The sequence below is a fragment of the Pristiophorus japonicus genome, chromosome 17, assembly GCF_044704955.1.
Source record: "Pristiophorus japonicus isolate sPriJap1 chromosome 17, sPriJap1.hap1, whole genome shotgun sequence".
In the NCBI taxonomy this organism is placed as follows: Eukaryota; Metazoa; Chordata; class Chondrichthyes; family Pristiophoridae; genus Pristiophorus; species Pristiophorus japonicus.
The window spans coordinates 35,006,269-35,019,296 of NC_091993.1; the positions used below are offsets into that span (position 1 = coordinate 35,006,269).

At 48.3% G+C, this 13,028-nt stretch overlaps 1 protein-coding gene across 6 annotated transcripts in view; it reads right to left on the reverse strand.

Annotated features, from left to right (window-relative positions):
- Nucleotides 1-4,470, reverse strand: part of LOC139227689 (signal peptide peptidase-like 2A) — a 29,116-nt gene extending 24,646 nt beyond the window's left edge. For all 6 annotated transcript variants that reach the window (XM_070858649.1, XM_070858648.1, XM_070858646.1 and 3 more), the window contains exons 1-4: nucleotides 4,344-4,470; nucleotides 3,454-3,573; nucleotides 2,427-2,609; nucleotides 883-972 (exon numbers count right to left, since the gene is read on the reverse strand). In XM_070858649.1, the coding sequence (XP_070714750.1) occupies nucleotides 883-972; nucleotides 2,427-2,609; nucleotides 3,454-3,573; nucleotides 4,344-4,412 (462 nt within the window). In that variant the 5' untranslated portion in view covers nucleotides 4,413-4,470. The remainder of the gene's footprint in view (nucleotides 1-882; nucleotides 973-2,426; nucleotides 2,610-3,453; nucleotides 3,574-4,343) is intronic.
- Between the last annotated feature and the right edge of the window lie 8,558 nt (nucleotides 4,471-13,028).

The following is a 13,028-nucleotide window of genomic DNA, read 5'->3' on the forward strand; positions in this document are numbered from 1 at the left end:
GAAAGCCAACAGCAGCTTGGGTTGTATGGAGACAGTCAGCCAGCACAAGAGTAAAGTAGTAATGAGAAGCTTGGCTAAAGCACTGGTTACACAGTTAGAGACTGCACAGGATTGGGCGCTCCGTTACAGTAAGGACATTAAAGCCATGGAGAGTGGACAGAGCACGTCCGCCAGGATGGGAAACTAGTTGAGAGGAGAACTTGAGATACAGGATTACTTACACTGGAATAGAAGGCTACTATGAAAAAAAATTAAGGTTTTTTAAAATCATTTTTTTTTTTATAAAGTGAATAGAGAAAGACAATTTCCTCTAGACGGGGAAATCAGTAATAAGAGGTTAATTTCAAATTGTTTCCAAGGATGAGGGGCGTTGGGAGAAGCTTTATGCAGAGGATTGTTGCAGCATGAAATGTTTTTCCAGAGTGGTAGAAATTGGAAAATGACAGGGCAACAGGATCATTTTGGATTGCTCCAACAAAGATCCAACCAAGATCCAACCAAGATGGAGCATCCGTCGGTGCTGTAAACTTATGATTCTTCGCCCTTCCTCAAGGCCTACTGCTTTCCATACCATGTTCCACCTTTAGCTGGGAAAGTGGCATTTCTGCTCTTCTGAAGCCAGCACTGAGAGTTGTGTCAGTGTCGACCAGGGCAACTCTTCCTGCTGTGCTGGAGGCTGTTGCTTGGTCTCAGCTCAGAAGCACCCACAGAAATGAGAGAGAACCCAAGACTTGCCGTTCCTTGGCATGGCAAGACAGGCTGGAGGAAGAACCGAACCCATTTGTAAGCAAGTAGAATTCCGAGTGCTTTGTAACAAGGCAGAATGGCTACAACACTGTTATATGTGAAACAATTAGAAGCAAAGTGAGGGAAAGAAATTACCTTTTCCATAGACAGAACATCTATGTGGCTGATTATAGCCACTGGAATCTTTAACTCCTCATAATCGGACTGATTACCTGAAGGAGGAAACTGAAAACAGATCATCTGAGAGTGTAGCACATAGCACAACTTTAAACTGGGCACAAACCAGAGGCATTACTAAAAGTAAAATTATTGTCAATTATGGATACATGCAAACACTGACATTTTAGATTTTCCTTCCAAAAAAGGCCTTTGTTTCCACAGCTGAAACTAGAGGCAAAACCACCCAGAGACACGTCCATTGGCGCAGACACAAATGGTATCGGCCCGTTCCTTCCCTTCTACTTCTTTAAGCAGGAAGCATTTTTCCCCACAAAGGGTAGTGGAAATGTGGAACTCACTCCAACAGGCTGTGGATCAATTGAACATTTCCAGACAGATTGATTGTTTTGTTAGGCAGGCATTGGCTAGGCCGGCATTTATTGCCCATCCCTAATTGCCCTTGAGAAGGTGGTGGTGAGCCGCCTTCTTGAACTGCTGCAGTCCGTGTGGTGAAGGTACTCCCACAGTGCTGTTAGGGAGGGAGTTCCTTCATTGTCACAGAGTCAAAATCCTGGAACAGTGATATATTTCCAAGTCAGGATGGTGTACGACTTGGAAGGGAACTTGGGAGCAGTGGTGTTCCCATGCACCTGGTACCCTTGTCTTTCTAAAGGTTGTGGGTTTGGGAGGTGCTGCTGAAGAAGCCTTAGCGAGTTGCTGCAGTGCATCTTGTACATGGTACACACTGCAGCCACGGTGTGTCGAGGATGGAGGGAGTGAATGTTTAAGGTGGTGGATGGGGTGCCAATCAAGTGGGCTACTTTGTCTTGGATGGTGTTGGAGCTGCACTCATCCAGGCAATTGGAAAGTATTCCATCACACTCCTGACTTGTAGATGGTGGAAAGGCTTTGGGGAGTCAGGAGGAGAGACACTCGCTGCAGAATACCCAGCCTCTGACCTGCTCTTGTAACCTCAGTGTGTGTGTGGCTGGTCCAGTGAAGTTTCTGGTCAACGGTGACCCCAGATGTTGATGGTGGGGGATTCGGCAATAGTAATGCAACTGAATATCATGGGGAGGTGGAGAGACTCTCTCTTGTTGGAGATGGTCATTCTTGGGCTGTACAAGGATATGGAGCAACAACAGGTAAATGGAGTGGGTGTACAGGTCAGCCATGATATATTAAATGGCAGAACAGGCTCAAGGGGCTGAATGGCCTGCTGCTGTATTATAAAAAAGGGACCTACAACCAGTTTGTTAACAGAAAGGTTCATCGAGGATTGACAGAAGCCAAGCCCAATCCAATCACAATAATCATCTTTATTTTTTTTTTTTTAAGAGGATATTCCTGTAGCGGTGGGGTGAGGGGCAATGACCAGCTCAACATAGACACCTGAGCAAAACAGTTCATTAGCCATGTGTGGAACGAGTGGATTTTAGGTAGTTAAACCACAGGCTACTAATTATGAAGTTCTTTAAAATTTCATTTTAAAAACAAAAGGATAGGATTTGTAATCTTACTATACTGTCCACACTGGCCACTACCAGTGCTTTGGCAAGATTCATCTGTGCAATCTGGGCCTTCCTTATGAACGTGCAGTTCCCCCTCATCACCACAACAAGATTGTCCTTTATACCCTCTGGAGGCACATCTGTCGAGTTGCAGAGCGTGGTGTTGGTCAGGTCCTGTAACTGGTACAAGGTCTACAGACAGACAGAAATATAAACACACCAACACTGGATGAGTCCTTGTATTCCAATCGTCACAAGGAACCCTCAAATCCCAGAGCATTGAGGGGTTTGTTGTGATGCAGCTGTAGGGTTGAGGGAACAATGAAAGATCACAGATGGGGAGATTCTGGTCTGCATAACCAAGGTGCTGAGTGTCAAAGTCTCTGCAGAACTGGCCGTGCCTGCATCACCTCCACAACATCATCTTAGGCAGTCCCTCCACAACAAACCACAACTCAACAGGACCCGGTTATAAATTTGCTTGTATCGCAGTGGCACTAAAGATATCCTCAAATCACCAAAAAGCAGAATCCTTTTGGTCTGGATTTCAGTTTTTCTTTTATTTGATCATGGGGCACAAGGCTCCATCAGTTCAATTTTACACATGCAGGAAGCAGTTTTAGTGCAGCTAGAGGGACAACTTCACAGATCCCCAGAGAAATGAACACAAGGCAGGAGTTTAAAACACAGCAGTTCCTAAGATCATATTGCTATGTACAGGGCTGGGCATCAGCTGATCAGAGACTGGCAGTAGAGACATTAGTTAGCCTCAGCACCAGAGGTGGGGAGGAATGAAAGAGTGGACACACAAATGTCTGACAAGGGCAGGAATAGGCTTGGCTGTGATGCATTCCCTGATGGTGTAGGCAGGCTACACCTTCAAGGATCACAAGGAATAGTTAGCTGGTTATGGTACTGATGGGTGATTGACTCTTGTTATTGTTCTTGAGATGCAATGCCCGGGGTTGGGGGGGGGGGGGGGGGGGCATGGGGAGAGGGGAATAAAAGTTGTAGTACAGGTCTGTTGGTGACTCACAGCATTGCGCAGGGATTTGGGAAACGGCATCCATTGCGAATTGTAGACGATGCAGAATTCCTTAATAGTCGAAGCAGTGCCATTGCTGAAAGCAGCAAGGATTCCCTCCTGTGCCCCTGCCTAAAAAACACAAATATTGAGTATGAGAATAGACTGGCAGCTAACATAAAAAGGAATCCAAGTCTTCGACAGGTATATAAATAGTAAACGAGTAGTAGGAGGAGGAGTGTAGCAGATTAGGAACCAAAAAGGAGACCGACACATGGAGGCAGAAGGTATGGCTAAGGTACTAAATGAGTACGTTGCATCCGCTTTCACAAAGGAAGATGCTGCTGCCATAGACATAGTGAAGGAGGAGTTAGAGATATTGGATGGGATAAGAATTGATAAAGACGAGATACTAGAAAGGTTGGCTGTACTTAAAGTAGGTAAGTCACCAGGACCGGAAGGGAGGCATCCTCAGACACTGAGGGAAGTGAAGGTGGAAATTGCAGAGGTACTGGCCGTAATCTTCCAATCCTCCTTGGATCCAGAGGGTGGTGAACCCCCCCCCTCAACACCCTGGGATCCCGCCTCTCGGAAACCTGACCGCGCCCCCCAGGACCTTGGGGTCCGACCCCAGGCCCCTAGGGCCTTCTAAGCCCCCAGGGATCCGGTCTCGGTTCCCCCCACCCGGGAAACCACCCCCAGGACCCGCCCCTCCGCCGGCCCGGGACATGCCGCAGACAGTGACCCGCCCGGGCGCGGGGAACACCCTGTGCCGGGGGGGCGGGGGGGTGAAGTCCCGCCCGGATCAGCAGGAGCCGGGCCCCGGGACTCTCTCTCAGCCCTGGCCCCTCAGGGCCGCCGCCTCTCGGTCAAACCTCGGCCCGGCCCGCCGCTCCCCGGACCTGCAACACGCCGAGCAGTAGCAGTAGCAGGGCGAGCGCGGCGCTCCGCCAGCCCGACCCCAGGGCCATCGCTGAGCCTTGGCTCTCCGGCTGCTCCTCACAGACGCTACGCAGGCGCACTGCTGGCGTTTTGTACCGGCACTTCCGGTTCTGCTTATTTGTGTCGTCATCAATCTGACAGCGCCGCCCGGCGGTGGGGAGGTGCAATGTCATCATGACCAGAGGCAGTCCCTCGGGATCGAGGAAGACTTGCTTCCATTCCTGAAGTAAGTTCTCCGGTGGCTGAGCAGCCCAATACGGGAATTACAGTCCCTGTCACAGGTGGGACAGACAGTGACTGAGGGAAAGGGAGGGTGGGACTGGTTTGCCGCACGCTCCTTCCGCTGCCTGCGCTTGGTATCTGCACGCTCTCGGCGATGAGACTCGAGGTGCTCAGCGCCCTCCCGGATTCACTTCCTCCACTTAGGGCGGTCTTTGGCCAGGGACTCCCAGGTGTCGGTGAGAATGTCGCATTTTATCAGGGCGGCTTCGAGAGTGTCCCTGTAATGTTTCCGCTGCCCACCTTTGGCTCGTTTGCCGTGAAGGAGTTCCAAGTAGAGCACTTGCTTTGGAAGTCTCGTGTCTAGTGGACAATGTGGCCGGCCCAGCGGAGCTGATCAAGTGTGGTCAGTGCTTCGATGCTGGGGGTGTTGGCCTGGTCGAGGATGTTAACATTGGTGCGTCGGTCCTCCCAGGGGATTTGCAGGATCTTGCGGAGACATCATTGATGGTATTTCTCCAGCGACTTGAGGTGTCTACTGTACATGGTCCACGTCTCTGAGCCATACAGGAGGGCGGGTATTACTACAGCCCTGTAGACCATGAGCTTGGTGTCAGATTTGAGGGCCTGGTCTTCGAACACTCTGTTCCTCAGGCAGTCGAAGGCTGCACTGGCGCACTGGAGGTGGTGTTGAATCTCATCGTTGATGCCTGCTCTTGTTGATAGGAGACTGCCGAGATGTGGGAAGTTGTCTAGGGCTGCGCCGTCGATCTTGATGACTGGGGGGGCAGTGCTGTGCGGCGAGGACAGGCTGGTGAAGGACCTTTGTCTTACTGATGTTTAGCATAACGCCTATGCTTTCATACGCCTCAGTAAATACGTCGACTATGTCCTGGAGTTCAGCCTCTGTATGTGCGTGGACGCAGGCATCGTCCGCATACTGTAGTTCGACGACAGAGGTTGGAGTGTCTTGGACCTGGCCTGGAGACGGCGAAGGTTGAACAGGTTCCCACTGGTTTAGTTCCACTCCAGCGGGGAGCTTGTTGACTGTGAGGTGAAGCAGCCCTGTTTGACCCCGGTCCAGACATGGATTGGGTCTGTGATGGATCCGTTGGTAAGGATCAGGGCCTGCATGTCGTCGTGGAGCAGGAGGAGGATGGCAACAAACTTTTGGGGGCATCTGAAACGGAGGAGGATGCTCCATAGACCCTCGCGGTCGACAGTGTCAAAGGCCTTTGCAAGGTCGAAGAAGGCCACGTATAAGGGCTGGCGCTGCTCCCTGCATTTTTCCTGCAGCTGTTACGCTGCAAAAATCATGCAATGTCACCGGGTGGAGACAGCGCCACCTGGCGATGGGGAACAGAAGTGTGACCATATCAGGATGGAGCCACATTAAAGGGATCACCTAATTAGACTATAAAAAATCTAATAGAATTCTAGGTTTTATCTCAAAGTATAGAATATAAAAGTCGAGCTAATAATAAGCCTATAAAAAGCCTTAGTAAGACCTCGGTTGGAGGACTGTGCAGTATTGTGCTCCACACTATAGGAAGGATATTGAAGTTTTGGAGAGGGCACAGTAGATTCACTGGGGGTTGTCTGGTTTCAGGAAAGAAAAATTATTTTTTGAAAACGAGAGTCTTTTTTCATAAGAACAACACTGGTTACAGGTATAATAAAATGGTGACAGGATGGGACAGGGTAGGTAGAAGCAGAATGTCTGCGGTGCTTGAGGGGCCAGAGATAGCAGATTAAATGTGAAATTTAGAATAAAGCGCTTCACACAGACAGCGTTCTGCTGCTGTGGGATTCACTCCCAGGGTTCGTGGTTGAGGCAGAAACTGTAAAAATTCAAGATTAGATTGGAGAGGTGGATGAAAGAAGAGGGATCGATATGGGAACAGGGCGGGTAAATGTGATTAGATTATTTGTTCGCTTGGATAAAGGCCAACATGGACTGGATGGGCTGAATGGTCTGTTTCCATGTTGTAATGTCGATATATTCTATGTATTTCAGCATCCAATTGTTTCTTAAATAATTCCAAAGTTTTCATTGCCAATACTCTGCCTGAGCATCTGTTCCAGATGTTGACCATTCTCTGTGTGAAGAGTTGCCTGACATCGATCTACCCCAGTATAAGCAGGGTGACTTTTCACCTGTTTCTGGGTCAGTATGGTACCAGAGTTTTATTGTCAAGCTTTCAGATGCAAACTGCTCCATTTCTCCCGGCAGTTAAAGTATTGTCTGTTAACAGACGCTCTCCAAAAAGGGCATGAAAAGATTAATGGCTCTAAGACAATGTTTTTTTTTAAAGTGCGTTTACTTTACTAGAAGATATAACTGTTTCCAAAATATTTACAGGATTGAATAGTGTCCAACACGTGGCCAGTTACCAAGCCAGGTCCTCAAGTGTCATTTTACTTCCGATTGTTTACGCTGGACTTGCTGTCACATGTCACAACCTACAGCCCAGTGCAATAAATGAGGGACCATTAATCCAGAGAGACCGTTACTGTAAACAGCACTTCTATGTTTCTAAAGGGATCAAGGGGTATGGAGAGAAAGCAGGAAAGGGGTACTGAGGGAATGATCAACCATGATCTTATTGAATGGCGGCTCGAAGGGCCGAATGGCCTATTTTCTATGTTTCTAAAGCGCTGGCCCCTGCTATCGGCAACATTCACAGGTCCAACGCAGATTGGGATTTCTGGTGGAGATAGTGAGGCACATGTGGAATGTCCAAGATCCCTCAAAACACCACACAGCGCAGCAAGTAACAGCCTGTTAACGAGAGCGTGCAGGCTCTGTTATGTATGTAATAACACGATAGACTGAATACTTAAACTAACACAGCTCTACGAACCTAGCTCTGCTTTATTCGGGCCCAAAGTGATCACATTACATGATGGCTGGCCTTTTATACCTGGGCCATGTACACGTGTGTACAGCCCAATGACCTCCAACAGTAGTGCCACCTGGTGGCTAGTAACTCCAAGCATACATACATGACAATATCCCCCTTTAAGATATTAGTAACAGTCTTTTTACAAATTGAGACGCTCCGGGGCTTTCCGCTCCCGAGTTGATCGTCTCAGTTCAACTCCAGCCTTGGGCGAGCGTTCTGAGTCTGTTATGACTGGGGGCTGGGTAGTCGATCTGATAGAAGTAGCAATGACCATGTCAGGGATTGAAAGTCCAGATTCATTGATGACAGCAGAGTCCTCTGATGACTGAGGGTAGGTTGGTTGGTCACTGATTGTGTCTTCCTCAGACTGTTCCAGTTCATCCGTGTGCTGCAGCTTTATCTGATCGATATATTTCCTGCATGTCTGCCCATTCTTGAGCTAAACGATAAACACTCTGTTACCCTCCTTGGCCATAACAGTACCGGTGATCCACTTGGGACCTTAACGATTCTGTGTATATACTAAATTATGGTCAACAGAAATGTCGCGTGACACAGCAGCGCGATCATGATACCACTGCTGACTTTGACGTTCAACATGATCGTTCAACTCAGGGTGGACAAGAGAGAGCTTGGTCTTGAGAGCTCTCTTCATCAATAGTTCAGCAGGGGGGACCCCGGTAAGCGTGTGGGGTCTTGTCCTGTAACTAAGCAATATGCATGACAAGCGAGTCTGCAGTGAACCTTGAGTTACACATTTCATACACTGCTTGATGGTTTGGACAGCACGCTCTGCTTGTCCATTGGATGCGGGTTTGAATAGTGCTGACCTCACATGTTTGATACCATTGAGTTTCATGAACTCTTGAAATTCCTGATTAGTGAAGCAAGGTCCGTTGTCGCTTACAACGATGTCGGGCAGACCATGAGTGACAAACATAACACAAAGACTCTCAATGGTAGCTGTGGATGTACTGGATGACATGATTATACACTCTATCCACTTGGAATATGCATCCACCATAACTAAAAACATCTTTCCCAGGAAGGGACCTGCAAAGTCGATGTGGATCCTGGACCACGGTTTAGATGGCCACGACCACAGACTCAGCGGCGATTCCGCTGGTGCTTTACTAAGCTGTATGCAAGTGTTGCACTGATGCACACTTGATTCCAGATCAGAGTCAATTCCAGGCCACCATACATGAGACCTGGCAATGGCTTTCATCATGACAATACCGGAATGAGTGCTATGTAGGTCATGTACAAATTTCTCTCTGCCTTTCTTAGGCATAACAACACGATTACCATACAGTAAACAATCTGACTGAATGGATAGTTCGTCTTTGCGACGGTTGTAAGATTTGGTCTCATCACCCATTTGCTTGGGTATGGCAGACCAATCACCACTAAGGACACAACGTTTCACAACCGATAATATCGGGTCCTGGCTGGTCCAGGTCTTAACTTATTGAGCCGTGACAGGGGTTCCTTCACTTTCAAACCATCCATAACTAACAGTAGGTCTGCAGGTTGTGGTGTCTCCACCTCCGGTGTGAGCAATGGCAGACAGCTCATTGCATTGGCACAATTCTCGGTGCCAGGTCTATGGCGAATGACATAATCATAGGCAGATAATGTCAGCGCCCACCTCTGGATCTGGGACGATGCAATGGTATTGATACCTTTGTTTTCTGAAAACAATGAAATGAGTGGCTTGTGATCTGTTTCCAGTTCAAACCGAAGACCAAACAGGTACTGATGCATCTTTTTAACCCCATACACACAGGCTAGTGCTTCTTTCTCTACCATGCTGTAGGCTCTTTCCGCCTTTGACAAACTTTTAGAAGCAGACGCAACAGGTTGTAGTTTACCCAACTCATTAGCTTGTTGGAGCACGCAACCAACTCCATATGACGAAGCATCACAGGCCAATACTAGACGCTTACACGGATTATAATGTACCAGCAGCTTGTTAGAGCAAAGCAGATTAGTAGCTTTCTCAAAAGCTCTGTCTTGAAATGCAACCCAAACCTAGTTGTCGCCTTTCTTAGCAGCGAGTGCAGTGGCTCTAATAAGGTGCTCAATCTAGGTAAGAAATTACTGAAGTAATTGAGTAGACCAAGAGACAAATGCAGCTCCGTCACATTCTGAGACTTGGGTGCATTTTTGATGGCCTTGGTTTTCGAGTCCATAGGCCTGATACCGTCAGCAGCAATTTTCCTCCCCAGGAATTCGACTTCCGGTGTCATGAAGACGCACTTCGAGCGTTTCAATCTGAGTCCCACTTTGTCCAGACGATGTAGAACCTCTTCCAGGTTGTTCAGATGTTCGGCGGTGTCACGACCTTTGACCAGGATGTCATCTTGGAACACGACGGTTCTGGGGACGGACTTCAGTAGACTCTCCACGTTCCTCTGAAATATGGCTGCAGCCGAACAAATTCCAAAAGGGCATCTGTTGTAGATAAACAGTCCTTTATGAGTGTTGATGCACGTAAGTTTCTTCGACGTCTCGACCAGCTCCTGTGTCATGTAGGCCGATGTCAGATCCAGCTTAGTGAACGACTTCCCCCGGCTAGCGTTGCAAACAGGTCATCAGCTTTTGGTAACGGGTATTGATCCTGTTTCGAAACTCGGTTGATCGTAACCTTGTAGTCTCTACAAATCCTGACAGTGTCATCATTCTTCAACACGGGAACAATGGGCTGGCCCATTCGTTAAATTCGATCGGTGATATGATTCCTTCATGCTGGAGTCTGTCCAGTTTGATTTCGACCTTCCCCCTCATCATGTATGGAATCGCCCGAGCTTTATGATGGACGGGTCTTGCATCTGAGTCCACGTGGATCTGCACCTTGGCTCCCATGAAATTGCCGATGCCTGGTTCAATCAGCGAGGGGAACTTGCTCAGCCCTTGAGCGCATGGAGTATCCTCCGACGACGACAACGCTTTGATATCGTTCCAATTCCATTTGATTTTTTCTAGCCAATTCCTGCCGAACAGCGTTGGACCATTGCCTGGAACACTCCATAACAGTAAATCGTGAACCGAACCATCATGCGACATCTTGACTACTGCACTGCCGTTAGAGTTTTTTAGTGTACATACACAACTTGGCATTGACTGGACTCAGCTTAGGCCTCACAGCCTTAGTGTCCCACAGCTTGTCGAATGTCCTCTGGCTCATTATTGATTGACTCGCACCCGTGTCCAATTCCATCGGTACCGGCACACTGTTAAGTTTCACAATCATTATCGGTTGGCTCTTTGTTAGGAATGAATACAGTCCATACACTTCCTCCTCTGGTATCTCGGATTGCATATCTGGATCCGCGCTATACTGGTCATCATTCTCCACGTGGTGTGTCGCAGCACGCTTGTTCAGTTGCAGACACATTCGCTGGAGATGCCCCACTCTCGATCAGCCTTTACAAATTTACTGTTTAAACCGACACTGATGAGGCCGATGATTGCCCCCACAACGCCAACATGGTGAAATCGGATTCATTCCCGTTGGTGAACTTTGGGCAGCCACAGATTTCGCATACGCAGTCGAATAGGCCCTGCCATCTGCAGCTCTGCCAAACGACGATACAATCTTGTTTACAGTCCTTGCCGAGTTCCGATTTTCCGATGATATCTGCTTTAACTTTTGTCTAGCGTCATGCATGCCTCGGCAATCGTGATGGCCTTGCTCAAATCCAGCGTCTCCGCCACCAGTAGCTTACTCAGGATCACTTCGTGGTTGATGCTGATTACAAAGAAGTCCCGCAGCATGTCTCCCAATGCATTTTCGAACTTACACGGTCCAGCTAGACGTCTTAGGTCGGCAATGAATTCTGACACATCCTGGCCCTCAGAACGAACGTGCTTGTAATATCGTGAGATGATGATGCCTTCTTCTTGTTTGAGATGGTCACGTACCAGAGCACATAATTCCTCATAGTCCTTGTCCGTTGGACTTGCAGGTAAGAGAAGATTCTTTACGAGTCCATAGATTTTCGGACCGCAAACCGTGAGGAAGACCGCCCTGCGCCTAACTGCGTTCCTCCATTTTGTTGGCCACGAAGTACTGGTTCAGGCGAGCTACAAAATCTGCCCAGTCCTCTCCCTCCACGAACCTCTCCAGAATTCTAATTGTGCTGATTTTTGCATACGAAGGTTCTTAAGTTACCTCATCGCCAAATGTTATGTATGTAATAACTCGATAGACTGAATACTGTAAACTAACACAGGTACAAACCTGGCTCTGCTTTATTAGGTCCCAAAGTGATTACATTACAAGATGGCTTGCCTTTTATACCTGGGCCGCACACACGTACGCACAGCCCAATGACCTCCGAGATTGGCGTCACCAGGTGGCTAGTAACCCCAAGCATATATACATGACAGGGAGTGCAGCGAAGGTTCACCAAACTGATTCTCGGGATGGCAGGACTGACATATGAAGAAAGACTGGATCGACTAGGCTTATATTCACTGAAATTTAGAAGAATGAGAGGGGATCTCATAGAAACATATAAAATTCTGACAGATTGGACAGGTTAGATGCAGGAAGAATGTTCCCGATGTTGGGGAAGTCCAGAACCAGGGTTCACAGTCTAAGGATAAGGGGTAAGCTATTTAGGACCGAGATGAGGAGAAACTTCTTCATTCAGAGAATTGTGAACCTGTGGAATTCTCTACCACAGAAAGTTGTTGAAGCCAGTTCGTTAGATATATTCAAAAGATGTTAGATGTGGCCCTTACGGTTAAAGGGATCAAGGGGTATGGAGAGAAAGTAGGAATGGGGTACTAAAGTTGCAAAACTGATCAGCCATGATCATATTGAATGGTGGTGCAGACTCGAAGGGCCGAATGGCCTACTCCTGCACCTATTTTCTATGTTTCTATGTAGAAAATAAATCAGAACCCCGCTAGTCTGCAGGCTGAAGTGGCTCTGGGGAGACGAGAGGGCTGTGAATGTATGTGAATATCACTCCGTGCCAATCCCACTGAGGGCCATGTGCATTGTACAGGGCGGTACCCGCCCATAGTGTCTGACAGACTTCACAATCCAGGAACTAACATCATGTCTTTTTTCTTTAAAAGCATATTACAAAGTGAACACACAGCTAAAAGATCACACGCAGTTACCAGTGACTGCTCCAAGTGAACAAAGTATAATTTTAAAAAACACTTTTTGCATTTAGCTCAAGATGATCACAAAAACAGGCAGCATTTAAACCTCCCCCAGTCTGGCTCCAGGGTGGAGCTGGATGGCCCCTGCCCCTCCTCCAGTCTGGCCCCAGAGTGGAGTTGGATGGCCCCTGCCCCTCCCCCAGTCTGGTCCCAGAGTGGAGCTGGATGGCCCCTGCCCTTCCCCCAGTCTGGTCCCAGAGTGGAGCTGGATGGCCCCTGCCCCTCCCCCAAGAGTGGAGCTGGATGGTCCCTGCCCGTCCCCCCAGTCTGGTCCCAGAGTGGAGCTGGATGGCCCCTGCCCCTCCCCCAGTCTGGCCCCAGGGTAGAGCTGGATGG